Source organism: Saccostrea echinata, unplaced genomic scaffold (assembly GCF_033153115.1).
Source record: "Saccostrea echinata isolate AGI-Se365-2 ecotype Australia unplaced genomic scaffold, CSIRO_AGI_Sech_v1 ptg000030l, whole genome shotgun sequence".
Lineage (NCBI taxonomy): Eukaryota > Metazoa > Mollusca > Bivalvia > Ostreida > Ostreidae > Saccostrea > Saccostrea echinata.
Genome location: NW_026889779.1, coordinates 22,385,447 through 22,398,614, shown reverse-complemented (window position 1 = coordinate 22,398,614; position 13,168 = coordinate 22,385,447). Strand labels below are relative to the sequence as shown.

The 13,168-nt window shown below is 32.9% G+C and overlaps 1 protein-coding gene across 2 annotated transcripts in view; it reads left to right on the top strand.

Annotated features, from left to right (window-relative positions):
- Positions 1 to 3,837, top strand: part of LOC133197541 (bacterial dynamin-like protein) — a 121,711-nt gene extending 117,874 nt beyond the window's left edge. The window contains exons 3-8 of one of the 2 annotated variants that reach the window (XM_061333626.1): positions 98 to 238; positions 347 to 580; positions 1,032 to 1,141; positions 1,280 to 1,421; positions 1,543 to 2,278; positions 3,338 to 3,837. In XM_061333626.1, coding sequence (XP_061189610.1) covers positions 98 to 238; positions 347 to 580; positions 1,032 to 1,141; positions 1,280 to 1,421; positions 1,543 to 2,278; positions 3,338 to 3,381 — 1,407 coding nt within the window. In that variant the 3' untranslated portion in view covers positions 3,382 to 3,837. The remainder of the gene's footprint in view (positions 1 to 97; positions 239 to 346; positions 581 to 1,031; positions 1,142 to 1,279; positions 1,422 to 1,542; positions 2,279 to 3,337) is intronic. The other variant, XM_061333625.1, reaches the window with a different exon arrangement.
- The last annotated feature ends 9,331 nt before the right edge of the window (positions 3,838 to 13,168 follow it).

Here is a 13,168-nt window from a genome sequence, read left to right as displayed (position 1 = left end):
ATACTAGTATTATGTTTGTAACAGTCTGAGAACCCTTTAAAAGTTGTACATGTACTTTTCTAATAAAAAAAACATAATTATGTTTGACTATTCAAAGGGGAAAACAATTTTGGTTGACACTCCTGGAGTTGGAGGAACGAGGCGCCTAGAAGAATTAATGTTGAGGTACTTGCAAAACGCAGTTGCTTTTGTGTTCCTTGTAAATGCATCAAATGCTGGTGGTTTGCAAGATGATAAGGTACTTTTGTGCTAACAATAAATTTTGAAATCTGATTATCGAATCCCTATATATAATACCATGAAAAAAAAAGAAAATCATTTCCTTTTCATTGTCTGTTTTCAATAGCTTCCACGGATATTGAAGGACTTAACTCTTTATCACAATGACAACAAAATGCCTTGTTTTGATCCGAGTGATGTCATCTTTTGTACGAATAAATGGGACGCTGTAGAACAGTGCTGTGATGATGATAGTGACGAAGATGACGTCACAATGACGTGGAATAAAGTGAAGGAATCGATTAAAAGACATTGGGGATCTGTGAAAGATGACCAGATATTTCAAATTTCCCTAAAAAAAGTTATCATTTTTCTTCAATTTTTAATAAGTAACTGTCCGTTAAAAGCATTGGAATACCAACATTTTCACTGATACTGTTAAATCATTCATTTTTGTTCGGGTTTAATTTTCGTTGTTTTCGAGGTATAAAAAGATCAACGAATTACTGTCCACTACAAAATGCATAGTGTCATATTGATAGCTACTCAACAATTCTTCATCCACGAAATCAAATCCCCACGAACCCAAACTTTTTCTTCAAACCACGAAAATTTGACCCCACGAAAATCTGTGATTTTACAGTTTAATAACGATACTGTAACCTTTTTATCATTAGATTGTTGCTTAATGAAATAAAGGTCTTTGGCAATACACATCCCCGTTAGAAGATGCGACTTGCAGAATTATTCCTTATAATAATGTCAAATGAAGAATTGTGCCAAGTGACATTTATTGTTTTGTATTCTTCTAGATGAAAGAAACTGGGGAATCCAAGTATAAATCGGAGTATGGAAGATTTAAAGACAAGTTACAAGAAATAATAGACCGAAATTATATCTGTAGGAAACAGAAACATATAAGGTAAAATAAATATCAATTTATGTTGTAAATCACCAGGCAATCCTACATTTTTCCAATATAAATTTGAAAGAAAATTTTGTTTATTCCATTTATTCACTGTATTCATATGGGCATTATTTTAATTTTTACTATACCAAGGTTTTTGACAAGAATTCTACGAGTAATAGAAAGAGGAATATGTGGAAGGCTACAAGCCTCCGAATCTTCAGAGGATGAATTTAAAACAAAGGTTGACAAACTCTACAGCACTGTGGTGGATCTTGTAAATAAAAAGAAGCAGGTAGCATTTTTAAAATAATAAAAAAAATAAAATTAGACTTTGACAGAAAATAATCATTTGCCCAAAAAAGCCATAACTCATTAACATGTACATGTATCAGTGTATTTAATATTTTTTTAAGTTGGAAAAGGAACTACATGTCAAAATAAATTCAACAATTTCGAAACTTTGTGCTGACCTTATGGAGTATGTTCGGTCTAAAGAAGGCAGAGAAGAAATTTTAAACCCTCCACACAAAAAAGACATCAAAGAAATAAGTGTTTTTGTACTACAAAGAAAAGTGAAAGACAGATACTGTGCGTTTCTTGGGAACTGGCGCCAAGGTCCCAAAGTTATATCTGCTTTTGGAGATTTAGAGCGAGAAATTAAAGAAGCATTTACTTCTCTAAGGGGAAAGATCAAACAGGTCGAAAACGATCTGATGGAGGAAGAGAATTCCTCATTATTCCCAGACTTGGTTCAGACAACTGTATGGTTCAAAGTGGATGGCATAGCGGGGATACTGTCTGCTATTGCTGGAATAGTACTACCTTCACTCTTCTCGGCAGATTTTCGAGCCTTGAAGTCAGATGAGAAAAAAATGGTAATTATAGAAAAGTCTTATGAAGAGTGCACTAAAATTTATGATGAAGAAACAACAAAAAACGACTTGAATGTGATCTATGGAAACCATTACAGAGATGTTATCGATACAATGCTTAATATGACAATAGGAAATGATATCAAAAGTTTGTATTATACTTTTGAAAGACTGCATATGGATGAGAAGAGGTTTGAATACAAAGCTAAATATGAAAGATACAAAGTTTTCCATGAAGCCTTGAAAGATCTAAAACACAAAATTGAAGAAGCAGACGGTAAGCTTTTATAATTTCCTGGATGTGTAAGATGAGCTTTATAACGATGATTTATTACAAATTCCATGTTTTCATGAACATTGTTTTTTTTTAAATATACACATTTAAAGCACACCAAACGCATTAGATTTAGCATTCTAAGACAAGCGGTTTTAGTTCAGTTTAAATAGAAAAGTATTTACTTACGTAACTGTTCACAAAGTTTTACATGAATAGGGAAGAATGTTAGGTCTGCGAACTTAAGTATTTCTTTACCGCTTACTTCCAGACCAGTTACTATTTTTTCGGTAAGATTTCAGAATTTCAGAGCAGAAATCAAAGGAAAGCAGAAAATATCTAAAAATCCCGTAAAACATGAATTTTTTTTTAAATTTTTAACTGACATTACTATTTAGAAAATTCACGTCAACGTTTTTTGTTGTTTTATAAGGATGGGATGGGGATATGTTTACAGACCAAAATGCACTGAAAATATTCATTTTACCACCAATTTCATGTGATATACAACTTCAAAGGCTACTAATTGAATCACATGTAGTTATGTTCGTGTTCATTTAATCCTTGAGTATTTTGAATTCTAGTGACATTTTAAAGTCTGATTTCAATTTGAAAAAGTACAACTCACTTATCAGAAACAGTTGTAACTAAGAATACTTGAACTATTGGCTTGATATATTACCGCTGGTATTAGAGTAGTTCATCAATTACTAATAAAGTCTTCCTTGCATTAAAAGACATTTTTCATAGAAAATTTAACAAACATGTTGAATTATATGTGTGTAAAATGTAGGCAGGAAATGCCAGTTAGCGTTCGCAGTCCATACTGAAATAAATAACATTCGTCATAATTCATATGAAATAAATGCATATTTGAAGATAAAAGCTTTTTTTTCTGTTATTTCTTATGTTATTTTTTTTAAATATCGTATGATAAGCTATAATATAATATGCAGAATGCTTTTTTTATGCTGGAGATTTTCTGCATGGTACATTAGTTTGGAACATTCATTATAATACAAAATTATTATTCTGATTTAAAAAAAGGTTTCCTTTTTTCAGATAACCTTGTTCAGGATTCCAATAATTCATCTTCAACTGAGTGAAGACGGTTACTTTACTTAGAATCATTGACAATTCCATTGTACAAACAAGAAGAAATAGAAGAACTCTATCATTATAATTGATGTTTGATAACATCTGTTATATTCCTCATGGCCGTTGGAACTGGAAAGGGGATAACTCAAGGGATAGATTAGCATGACTACTTTATGCTTGGTCGTGCCCCTCCCCCAAACTGAAGATGTTTAGTTGTGTCTCCAACTAAAACTGTGTCCTATATAGCTACGGGCCTGTACCGTGCAGTATTCCCACTGAAATGGTACTAGTAAACATGTTAGATAACTGTGAGGAATTTTTACCCCTTATTTCATCTCAAAGGTGGTGTATAAGGTGATTCAGTGTCCCAAAGAATATGAGTACTATCTTTTTACCATAAGTTCATATCTCTTAACTTTCTGTCTTCTAGTTTCTTCCATTCTATATATTTTTAAAACATGTGTTCCCCCATACAAACTATGTATGTCATAATTTTACAAATTGTTTTACAAGATAAAACTATTGCAATAATTCAGTGGATTTTCAAGCATCATTTCATTTAGGAAGACTTATTCATTTTAAAACAAATACAAATTGAAGAAAAATGTAAAGGCTGACTTTCAAGAGTTGTGCAAAATCATTGAATTATTGATAGAGTGAAATATGGAGGTAACGAACAGTATTCAAGATCAAAGTCCATAAAAATAATACAAATCGGGAGCAGAGCAAACACGGACATCCCCTGCCGACCGGGCACACCCGCCGTGTGTCCCTTGTCATGATCGGGGAAATGAAAAAATCCGTCGGCAATTCAGTGTGTAAATAATGGCCTAACAATTAGTATGAAAAACGTCAGTCAGCTTATAACTTACAATAAAAGATTGTATTTGCTGATAACGTCATTGTATCAACCAAAGAACTTACGAAATGATGACTTTAAAGTAGACTGTTGATAGTCTTGTTTCATCAACGTGTTTGTCAGAAACTTACCTCGTTTAAGAAATTGTTAATACGTAGAGCATGCTTTTGCGTATCGATATACACCCAATATGCAGGTGATAAGGGTATATTGCTGCATAAGTAAGGGAAGCTGACGATTAAAGAGTTAAAATCATCACGTTTATCATAAAGCTTTGTTGGTAGATTACCATCGATTTCTTTTTCTAGTAAAATATCCAAATATGAAACAGATATGCCAGACTCTGTGGTATCAAGCTCACTGGGATATATCATGTCGACATATGAATGGAAATAACAATTTTAATTGATAATACGTCCTTGATATATTTAAATGTCGAGTTGAAAGCCACAAAAAGAGATTTTTTTTCTCATGTATAAGATTTTGAATAAATTCTGCTTCATATAAATACAACAATAGGTCTGCTAACAATTGGGTGCAATTGGTATCCATGGTAATTCCAACAGATTGTTGGAAGACTTGATCTCCAAAAACTACATAGATATTGTAAGTCAGAAACTCAAGCATCTTTTTAATATCAACTTCAGAGTACTTGTGTGTACATTCAGAATGTCTTTTAACAAAATAATGTTGCAAATGATAAGGTAAGTAAATTTACGAGTTTCATTTTTATTGAAAAAGCAGCTATCGTTAGGGCCGTGTATTGAGCAAAATATTTCGATACGATACGATATTTTTTAAAGCGATATGCGATATATTGGATTATTTATTAAGTCTTTCACAAATGTCTTGTAAATGACATTTAATGCATAAATTTGATAAAAACTGGGTGAGTCTAACATAACATGTTAAAATATAGTTGTCTATGTATTTTGTAATAGTTATTTAAGATGTGCTATCTCCTTAATGTTAATTTCAATATTGATCATTTTTAATTCAAAACAGTTAAAAATAATCTTAGGTAACTGAAATTCACAACCTTTTTACAGAATTATAAGGAAAACTGCCTGTCCGATACGTATTGGAAGTTATTTTTTTCGATACGATACATTCCTGAAAATCGATACGTATTGAATATTCGATATATTGTCACAGCCCTAGCTATCGTTGATGTCAAAAAGCCTGTACTTTAATTTATCGTGGGGAATGGCTGTAGACAAAGTTGAAAGGTCGTAAGTTTTGATGTTATTGATTTTGGTAAAATTTTGTGATATAAAATTTTCCAAATGTTCCTTGGAATTTTTAAGTATCCACATCTGATTTACACCATTTCTCGAATATATTGTTGCACAGTACTCCTGAAGTTTCTCCTTCACTGCTGTTAATATTTTATTGAAGAGTAAAGAAGGAGGCTTGCTAGAACATTTACTGGAGTCCGCTATGTATCTTTGTTTATAAGGATTTTTATGAAGTTTTAAAATCCAATATAAATATTGTAATTCAAATTAATTTTGGTTGTTGGGAATATTTAAAATATTTAAAACTGACATATGATTTTGAAGAATTTCCTCCTAAGAAAAGGAGCTCTGGGTATAAGTTGGATTGCCACTTGTAGAATTAATTAATTCCCAGTTCTTCTTTAATACAATTAAAATAATGAGCCTTGCATTTTCCTGGGTACGGCAGGATATCCAAGAAAACAAAATCCGACAATAAGGAAAATAGAGTCACCTTTTTGTAGAAAACATTTTCTTTAAAGAAAAAAAACAGAATGTAACATTACATTTTATTTATAATTATGTGTGCATGAGTATAAGATGGGGGATAGAATGGAGTAGTTGTTCTTAGTATGTTATTAGCTCACCTGAGCTGAAAGCTAAGATGAGTCTTTCACCCGTTTGGCATTCGCCCGTCCGTCTAGTCTAGCTGTTAAGCTGTCCGTCCGTCTGTAAACTTTAACATTCGATTTCCTCTCAAGAATCACTTTCAAGAAACAATCTTAACCAAAACCAGCTCAAAGCATCCATGGTAAAGGGAAATCTTAATTGTTCAAAGGATCAACCCCCTTTTCAAGAGGAGATAATCAAGAAAAGGAAAATAAGGCGGGCCATTAAAAAGTCTTCTGCTTCATAACTACAGGGCAAGAAAAGGTAAAACATATGAAAGCAAGTTTACAGACATAATGTAGATTTTAAATTTCAAAATTGCCCCTAGGGGTTGCGTGGAGATACAATTCATACAAGATAAAAGTTTTACTTTGAAATATATAGGAAAGAAAATCTTTAAAAATCTTCTAAAAAAACCACTGGATTAGAAAAGAAAAGGAATATAAGGATAACGAACAGAAATGAAGATCACAAGTCCATTGAAACAATACAAAATTGGAGCAGAGCATACAAAACCTACAAAAACATCCGAGGTGGGATCAGGTGTCATGGAGAAATAAGCATTCCCTGTCGACCGGTCAAACCGCCGTGTGCTCCTTGTCATGATCGGGCAAACGGAAAAAATCCGTAGACAATTCAGCGTGAAAATAATGGCATAACAATCGTATGAAAAACATCAGTCAACATTCCACTAAAAGATAGGGTGTATTTGGTGACAAGGTTATTATATCGACCAAAGAAATGTTGACTTTTAACGAGGCTATAGTTATTCTTGTTTCATCTTATTTGTCAATAGCTTGCATTGTTTTAGAAATTGTTCGTATGTAGAACATTCTCTTCTGTATCCAATCAACTGGGAGACACAATCCCCATATGCAGGTATCTGGTGATAATAGTACATGTATATTGCTAATTAAATGAGGGAAGTTGTTGATAGAAAAGTTGAAGTATTCAAAAATAGGTCTGCTAATAACGGGGCGCAATATATACTAGTACCCATGGGAATTTCGACGAATTATTGGAAGACTTGATCTCCAAAAACTACCTAGATATTGTCAATCAGGAACTCAACCATCTGTTTAATATCAACTTGATAAAACTTATGGGAAAACTTTCAGACAGAATGTAGATTTCAAATTCTTCAGATCTTGGATGCCGGGGGTAGGGTGGGGCCACAATAACGGTTCAATATTTTATTTTTTGAATATATATATTTTTTTTAAATTCTTCTCAAGAACTACTGGACCAAAAATGATGAAACTTATCTGAAAGATTTTTGAGGTAGTGTAGATTCCATGGCCACCGGGGTTAGAGTGGGGGCACAACATGGGATCAAATTAAAGTTTTGCGTGGAACTGTATTAGAAAAGTTTTTATGAAATATTCAGCAGAAAAACAACGATTAATTTACAAACGTTCCCAAATCTTGTGGACTTAATCTTTTCTTTTCTTCAAATTATGAACCCTAGGTTGGATAAAAATAAGGATAAAATTTTACATAATGCATGTAGAGGAAAAGAATTCACTTCCCCATAACTTCAAAACCATGTTAGTGATATTATTATTTAATTGAATCATACCCATGGTATTTGGATTCAAAAACCTATATGTATGAGGTAGCGAGGGTGTCATAATAGCGAGTCACATTTTCTCTTGAAAAATCAGAAAGGCTAAGGTAACTCAAGTGAGCGTTGCAGTCCTTGGGCCTCTTGTTAATATAAGCAGTCATGACATGCTTAGATGATTTGTGTGTGTTTGGTGGAAGGGGGGGGGGGGTACTCATATTCTTAAAAAAAGAGATTACACTTTTTCAAGTGAAATGTATGGAAATAGCGAACAGTATTCAAGCTTAATAGTCCATTAAACAATACAAATGTTGGAGCAAAGCAAACAAGAACCTCCAAAACATCAGAGGTGGAATCAGGTGCCATGGAGGAGTGAGCTGAATCTGTCCATGTGTGTGTCTTTCCTGCATACTGGGAAAATTAAGTCACACATGATGTGAAATTGATATTAATACCTCAATCAAAGTACAGTTAATATCACAGTGGATTCTATATACTTTAGAAATTCTTTGGTATTCTTTTGCAATGATAAAAAAATAATAATCTCTCATAAACTACTACTGGTATGAATTTTGCTCAGTAAAATTATGAACTCAAGTCCCCTTTACATAGATGAGTAAATTTTAAACAACATTCGGCTAATTTTAGTGAAAAGACATTCCATATAGACTCATTTTTTGATCGACGAATGAAAAAAATAAAATTTCGCGCTTTATGAAATATACCAATATTAGAAGACTAAAATTCATAACTTCTTAAAATCTCATTTATGTGATTCATGTCTTAGGAACTTTTTTCTGAGGTAATTGTATAGTAAAAACTTTACAGGACATACATAATTCAAATCTTTTAGGTGGCAGAGAACAGTTAGCTTGGCAATCAAAACGTTTTCCTAAATATTGAGCTGCTTATGAAATGTGCATTGGAAAATTTTAAATTCTCTCTACTTGTAACAATAGCCCAAATGATGGCACAAGGACGGTTTCAAAATTTCACGAAAATCTAGCCTATCACTATTTCGGCAGATTCGCAACAGCTTCAAGGTCCGTGCCATACGCTACCACACAATAAGGGGAGGCCTATACATACCATTGACAGCAAGAGATATTGGCTCAGCACTTCCTTTTCAAGCGACAATTCATCCTATGAACCCACCTGCTTTTCTGAAGAAATCCGGATGAGTGATTTTGGCTGTAGTTTCGTATTTCAAATTATATGAATAGTAGTAGTGACATTCATTTAAGTGTCATATATCAATAGAATATATAAGGCCACCACTTCCCTCCAAATGCACACATGAAATATTCTAGCAATAACCTGAAATATGCATTCAAACCCCAGTTTTCTCCATTTTTTTTTTCTAACTTTTGACTTTTATCTATCATCTGCTACCTTATATGATATGACGCATAGCTATACACTCGTACATCAACTTCATGTTTTCCTCCCTTCTGGAAGAAGTGCTTACACTTTGAGGTAATTATTGACACTCTGGAATGCAGATTGAATAAATATAAATACAGTTCAGCTTCAAAAGATTATATTTCTGCAATTTATTGTGCTTTAGATTACAATTGGTGAGCCCAGAAGTTTTAGGAACATTGTGTTCTTAATTTGTAGAATCACAAAATACAAAAATGAAAATTCAAAACAAAAATTTAGACATTGTAAATAAAATTTCAAATTTTTCCTTTGTACCTTTAAAATCATATTTGACAGTACAGATCTGTTGACTGGAACTTTTTTATTACTGGTTTCTTCCAAAGATTTGTAATATTACTTATTATACCCACCAAAAACACATTTTTGGGGGGTATATAGGGATCACCATGTCCGTATATCTGTCCAATCGTATCCGGACCATAACTTTGTAATGGAGAAAACTGTAAGCTCACAAATATTGCCTGAAACCTGAGGGTTAGTCAAGACCCTTGACTCAAAATTATTTTGACAAGTTCAAAAAGTATGGCAGAAAAAAGAAATCATGTCAGGTCCATAACTAACAGTGGAAGTTTATACATCACAAAAATTTACTTATGACCTGAGGAAGTGTCATGACCTTGATCCAAGTTCATTTGGGCAAGTTAAATGTTACTGACAGAAAAAGTGTATATTTTATTTCCCTAATAGAGAAACATTGAAAGTTGATACTTCACAAAAGCATAACTTACATGTGTAAACTGAGGTCGTGTCAAGACCTTGACCAAAGATCATTTGCGCAAGTTCAAGATCACTGGCAGTAAAAAGTGTCAATTCATGGTCCATAATGGAAAAACGTTGAAATTTTATACTTAACACAATCATTACTTATGAGCCGAAGGTGTATCATGACCTTGACCCAAGATCTTCGGGCAATTTCAAGGCCACTTGCAGAAAGATGTATAATTCATGTCTTGGTCATATCTTGTAATGGAGAAACACTGGAAACTTATACATGTCACAAAAATTGAGGAGGTACCATGACCTTGACCCAAGGTCAATTTCATAAGTTCAAGGTTACTGGCAGATAAAGTGTACATGCATAAACCCGTGGTTAATTCTTTCTAAGAGAAAAAAAACATTGGATGCAGAACTAAAAAAATATACAAGGGAAACTCAGTTTGTGAGCTCGCTGAAAAAATCCTCAAGTTTATTTTATCTATGGTGAGATAAACGTTATTTGTCTGTGGAACTAAATTATCAGACAAAACTTTCAATGCAATGTAAATAAAAAAAAATCAGATATAGTCATTACTTCACATTAAGATAAAATTAAAAGTTTGATTATTTGAATAAAAAATAACATCATTCATATACGGTAAGGATGCATTTATATAAGAGCATCGTTTCCCAGGCTCCTCAAATGCCTTTTATTTGTCCATAAAGAATAATCTTTGCAGTAAATGGTCAGATGAATTACGTTCTTAAAAGCTATCAATTATACGTGACGGATAATAATGGACTTTGGCGAATATTTGATGTACCATTAAAAAACTTGTTTGAGTACTTGAAATCGATGTTAAAACTGGTACCCAGTTTAATGTATTCCTATAGAACTAACTTCAATAAATAAAGCCACTTTGAATGAGAGATTATTTGGTTTAAAACATTGTTAATTGTTCACAGTATATATTGCCTTGTTCAAATGATTGTGAAATTCAGAATATAAAGAAGCTAGTCTGAAACTAAGTAGAGCTATACCTAAAAGGAATTGTGTTGAAGAGCAGGTCCATGAACCACTGTGGCTGATTCTTCAATCTGTAATTATATATACATGTACTTGAATACTGTGGGGAATAAGTTAAATCAGTCTCCGAGTTTTAAATTTATCTTTAATTCATTCATTTTGTGCTTATGTGAATTTTTCTTAAAAAAAAATCTCTTTAAACAGGCTTTAACGTTTACTAAGGTTTGCAATCGGGCAAAAAGAGTTACAGAAATCGAACCTGTAATGCTACGTAAACTTTTTCAAAGCAACAGTAGAACATGAAAAAAGAAATTCCTGAATGAATTAATTTGATCTTCTTAGAAATAATGTCAGTTTGAATTACATACAATCTAGTCTATAATTAATTTCAAAGAGACAAAGACAATGGTTTTTAATGAATATAAAAACAATGCCAAGAAAATCAACCCTGTTAGAGACTCCATGCCCATCATGTTTTGTCCTTTATGAATGGTCTCTAGGTTAACTATTTCTCACGATAAATAAAAAATATAGGCTTTTTGACATCATAGACAAATTCTTCTTCAATAAAAGTGGAAATTTTCAGAAATTCTCAGAAATTTTCATATCCTGTGATTGATCATCCTCAAAATTACTTTGTTAAAAAACAAATTCTACACGAATGCATTACTTTAGAAACCTGGTCTTCCCAAAATCTTTTTGGATTACGATTGGCACTGTTTGTGCTTTTTATTAGCCCTTATGAAGCAGAATTCATTCAAAAATTCCTATATGAGCAGAAAGCTCTTACTGTGACCTTCAATTCGACACTCAGATGTACATATGTCGACGACGTTTTATCAATTAACATTAATAACTATCATCCAGATGTCGATTAAGGACATCCCAGTGAACTCGAAATAAAAGACAACGCAGAGTACTACATGTGTTTCATATTGACTGTAGACTTTAATGGCCAACTAACAAATAAACTACATGACACATGCGATGACTTCAGTTTTTCCTTCTCCAACTTCCCGTATTTATGTAGCAATATTCAATTATCACCTGCATATGGGTTTTTTGTCTCTCAGTTGATTTAGTACACAAGAAAATGTTCTGAGTAATTAAACCGAGGGGCTAACGACAAATAAGTTTATGTTAAAGGGCTTTCTACAATCTCGATTAAAGGCAGCATTTGCACTTTTTAATTTCATAAAAATGGCCTTGTTTGCAAATACAGCTGAGTCTTTTTGAATGACGTGTTTCATGCTATTGTCAAGCCATTGTTTCATGCTAATTGTGACTAAGAACTACTCTGTTTACCTGATCAACAAAGGGTCACGGCAGATGTGGCCGGTCGACAGGGGATTCTAATTCTTTTCTGGGAACCTGACCTAACCTATGATGTTTCCAGGGGTTTGTGCTATTTTCCTGTTCACGATTCGTATTGCGTACAGAGTTTAAGAGATTGTTTGTCATCTTTACTTATTTCTTTGTCCTTTTTTTTAGCGAATGCAACCAGAGAAAAATCTTTTTGTTAATTGTTCCTCTTTAAAGTTTGTCTTTTTTTCAATCTGCTCTGAGGAAATTTGTCCAAAGTTATCTAACATCTCGTTGCTTAATATCAACAGAGCACTGTATGCAGAGTCTAACTGCAAAAGCCATTTGGTTGCGCTACGGTATTCAATTTTGCTATATACTCTTACCAAAAATGCTCAATTTTGAGGAGCCAGTCTTACTTTAAATGACACTTTTGAGAAGTTTCCTTATCTTATCTTGTAAATCAATTCTTCATAAACATTTTAGTACCAAAAATCATACAATCAGCGAAGTCGACCAGGTGATTAAAAAACGCAGGGCCTAATCATTCCCCCTTCAAGTTCGATGTACAAAAAATTCAGCACGCTTTAAATGTTAATACATCTGGTAAAAACAGGAACTTTACATAGTTTTTCATCTCATAAAAAAATCAAATCCTATGAAAAATTCGGGAATTATGTCGCGTCAGCCATATTTTGACATAAACTTCGAGCGAAATACTGTTGTGACACCTTTTGTTAAAAACCACCGTGCTCGGAATGACCTTTATGTATCCTGGGGACTTGAAGAAGTCTTGTGGTAACTAATGAAAAAGAAAACACTAATGAAATCGATGAGTTTGCATCCATAAATAATATTTATTGCATTGAGACTGCTATTCTTGTTTGACATGATTTGTATTATAAGTGTACCTAAAATCAATAATGGTAAATATGGTGGTTGATCAATGATACTTTTTTATCATAAATGGAGGCAAAGTCATTATGAAAGCTAATCTTCATCATTAGTGGATTTTATA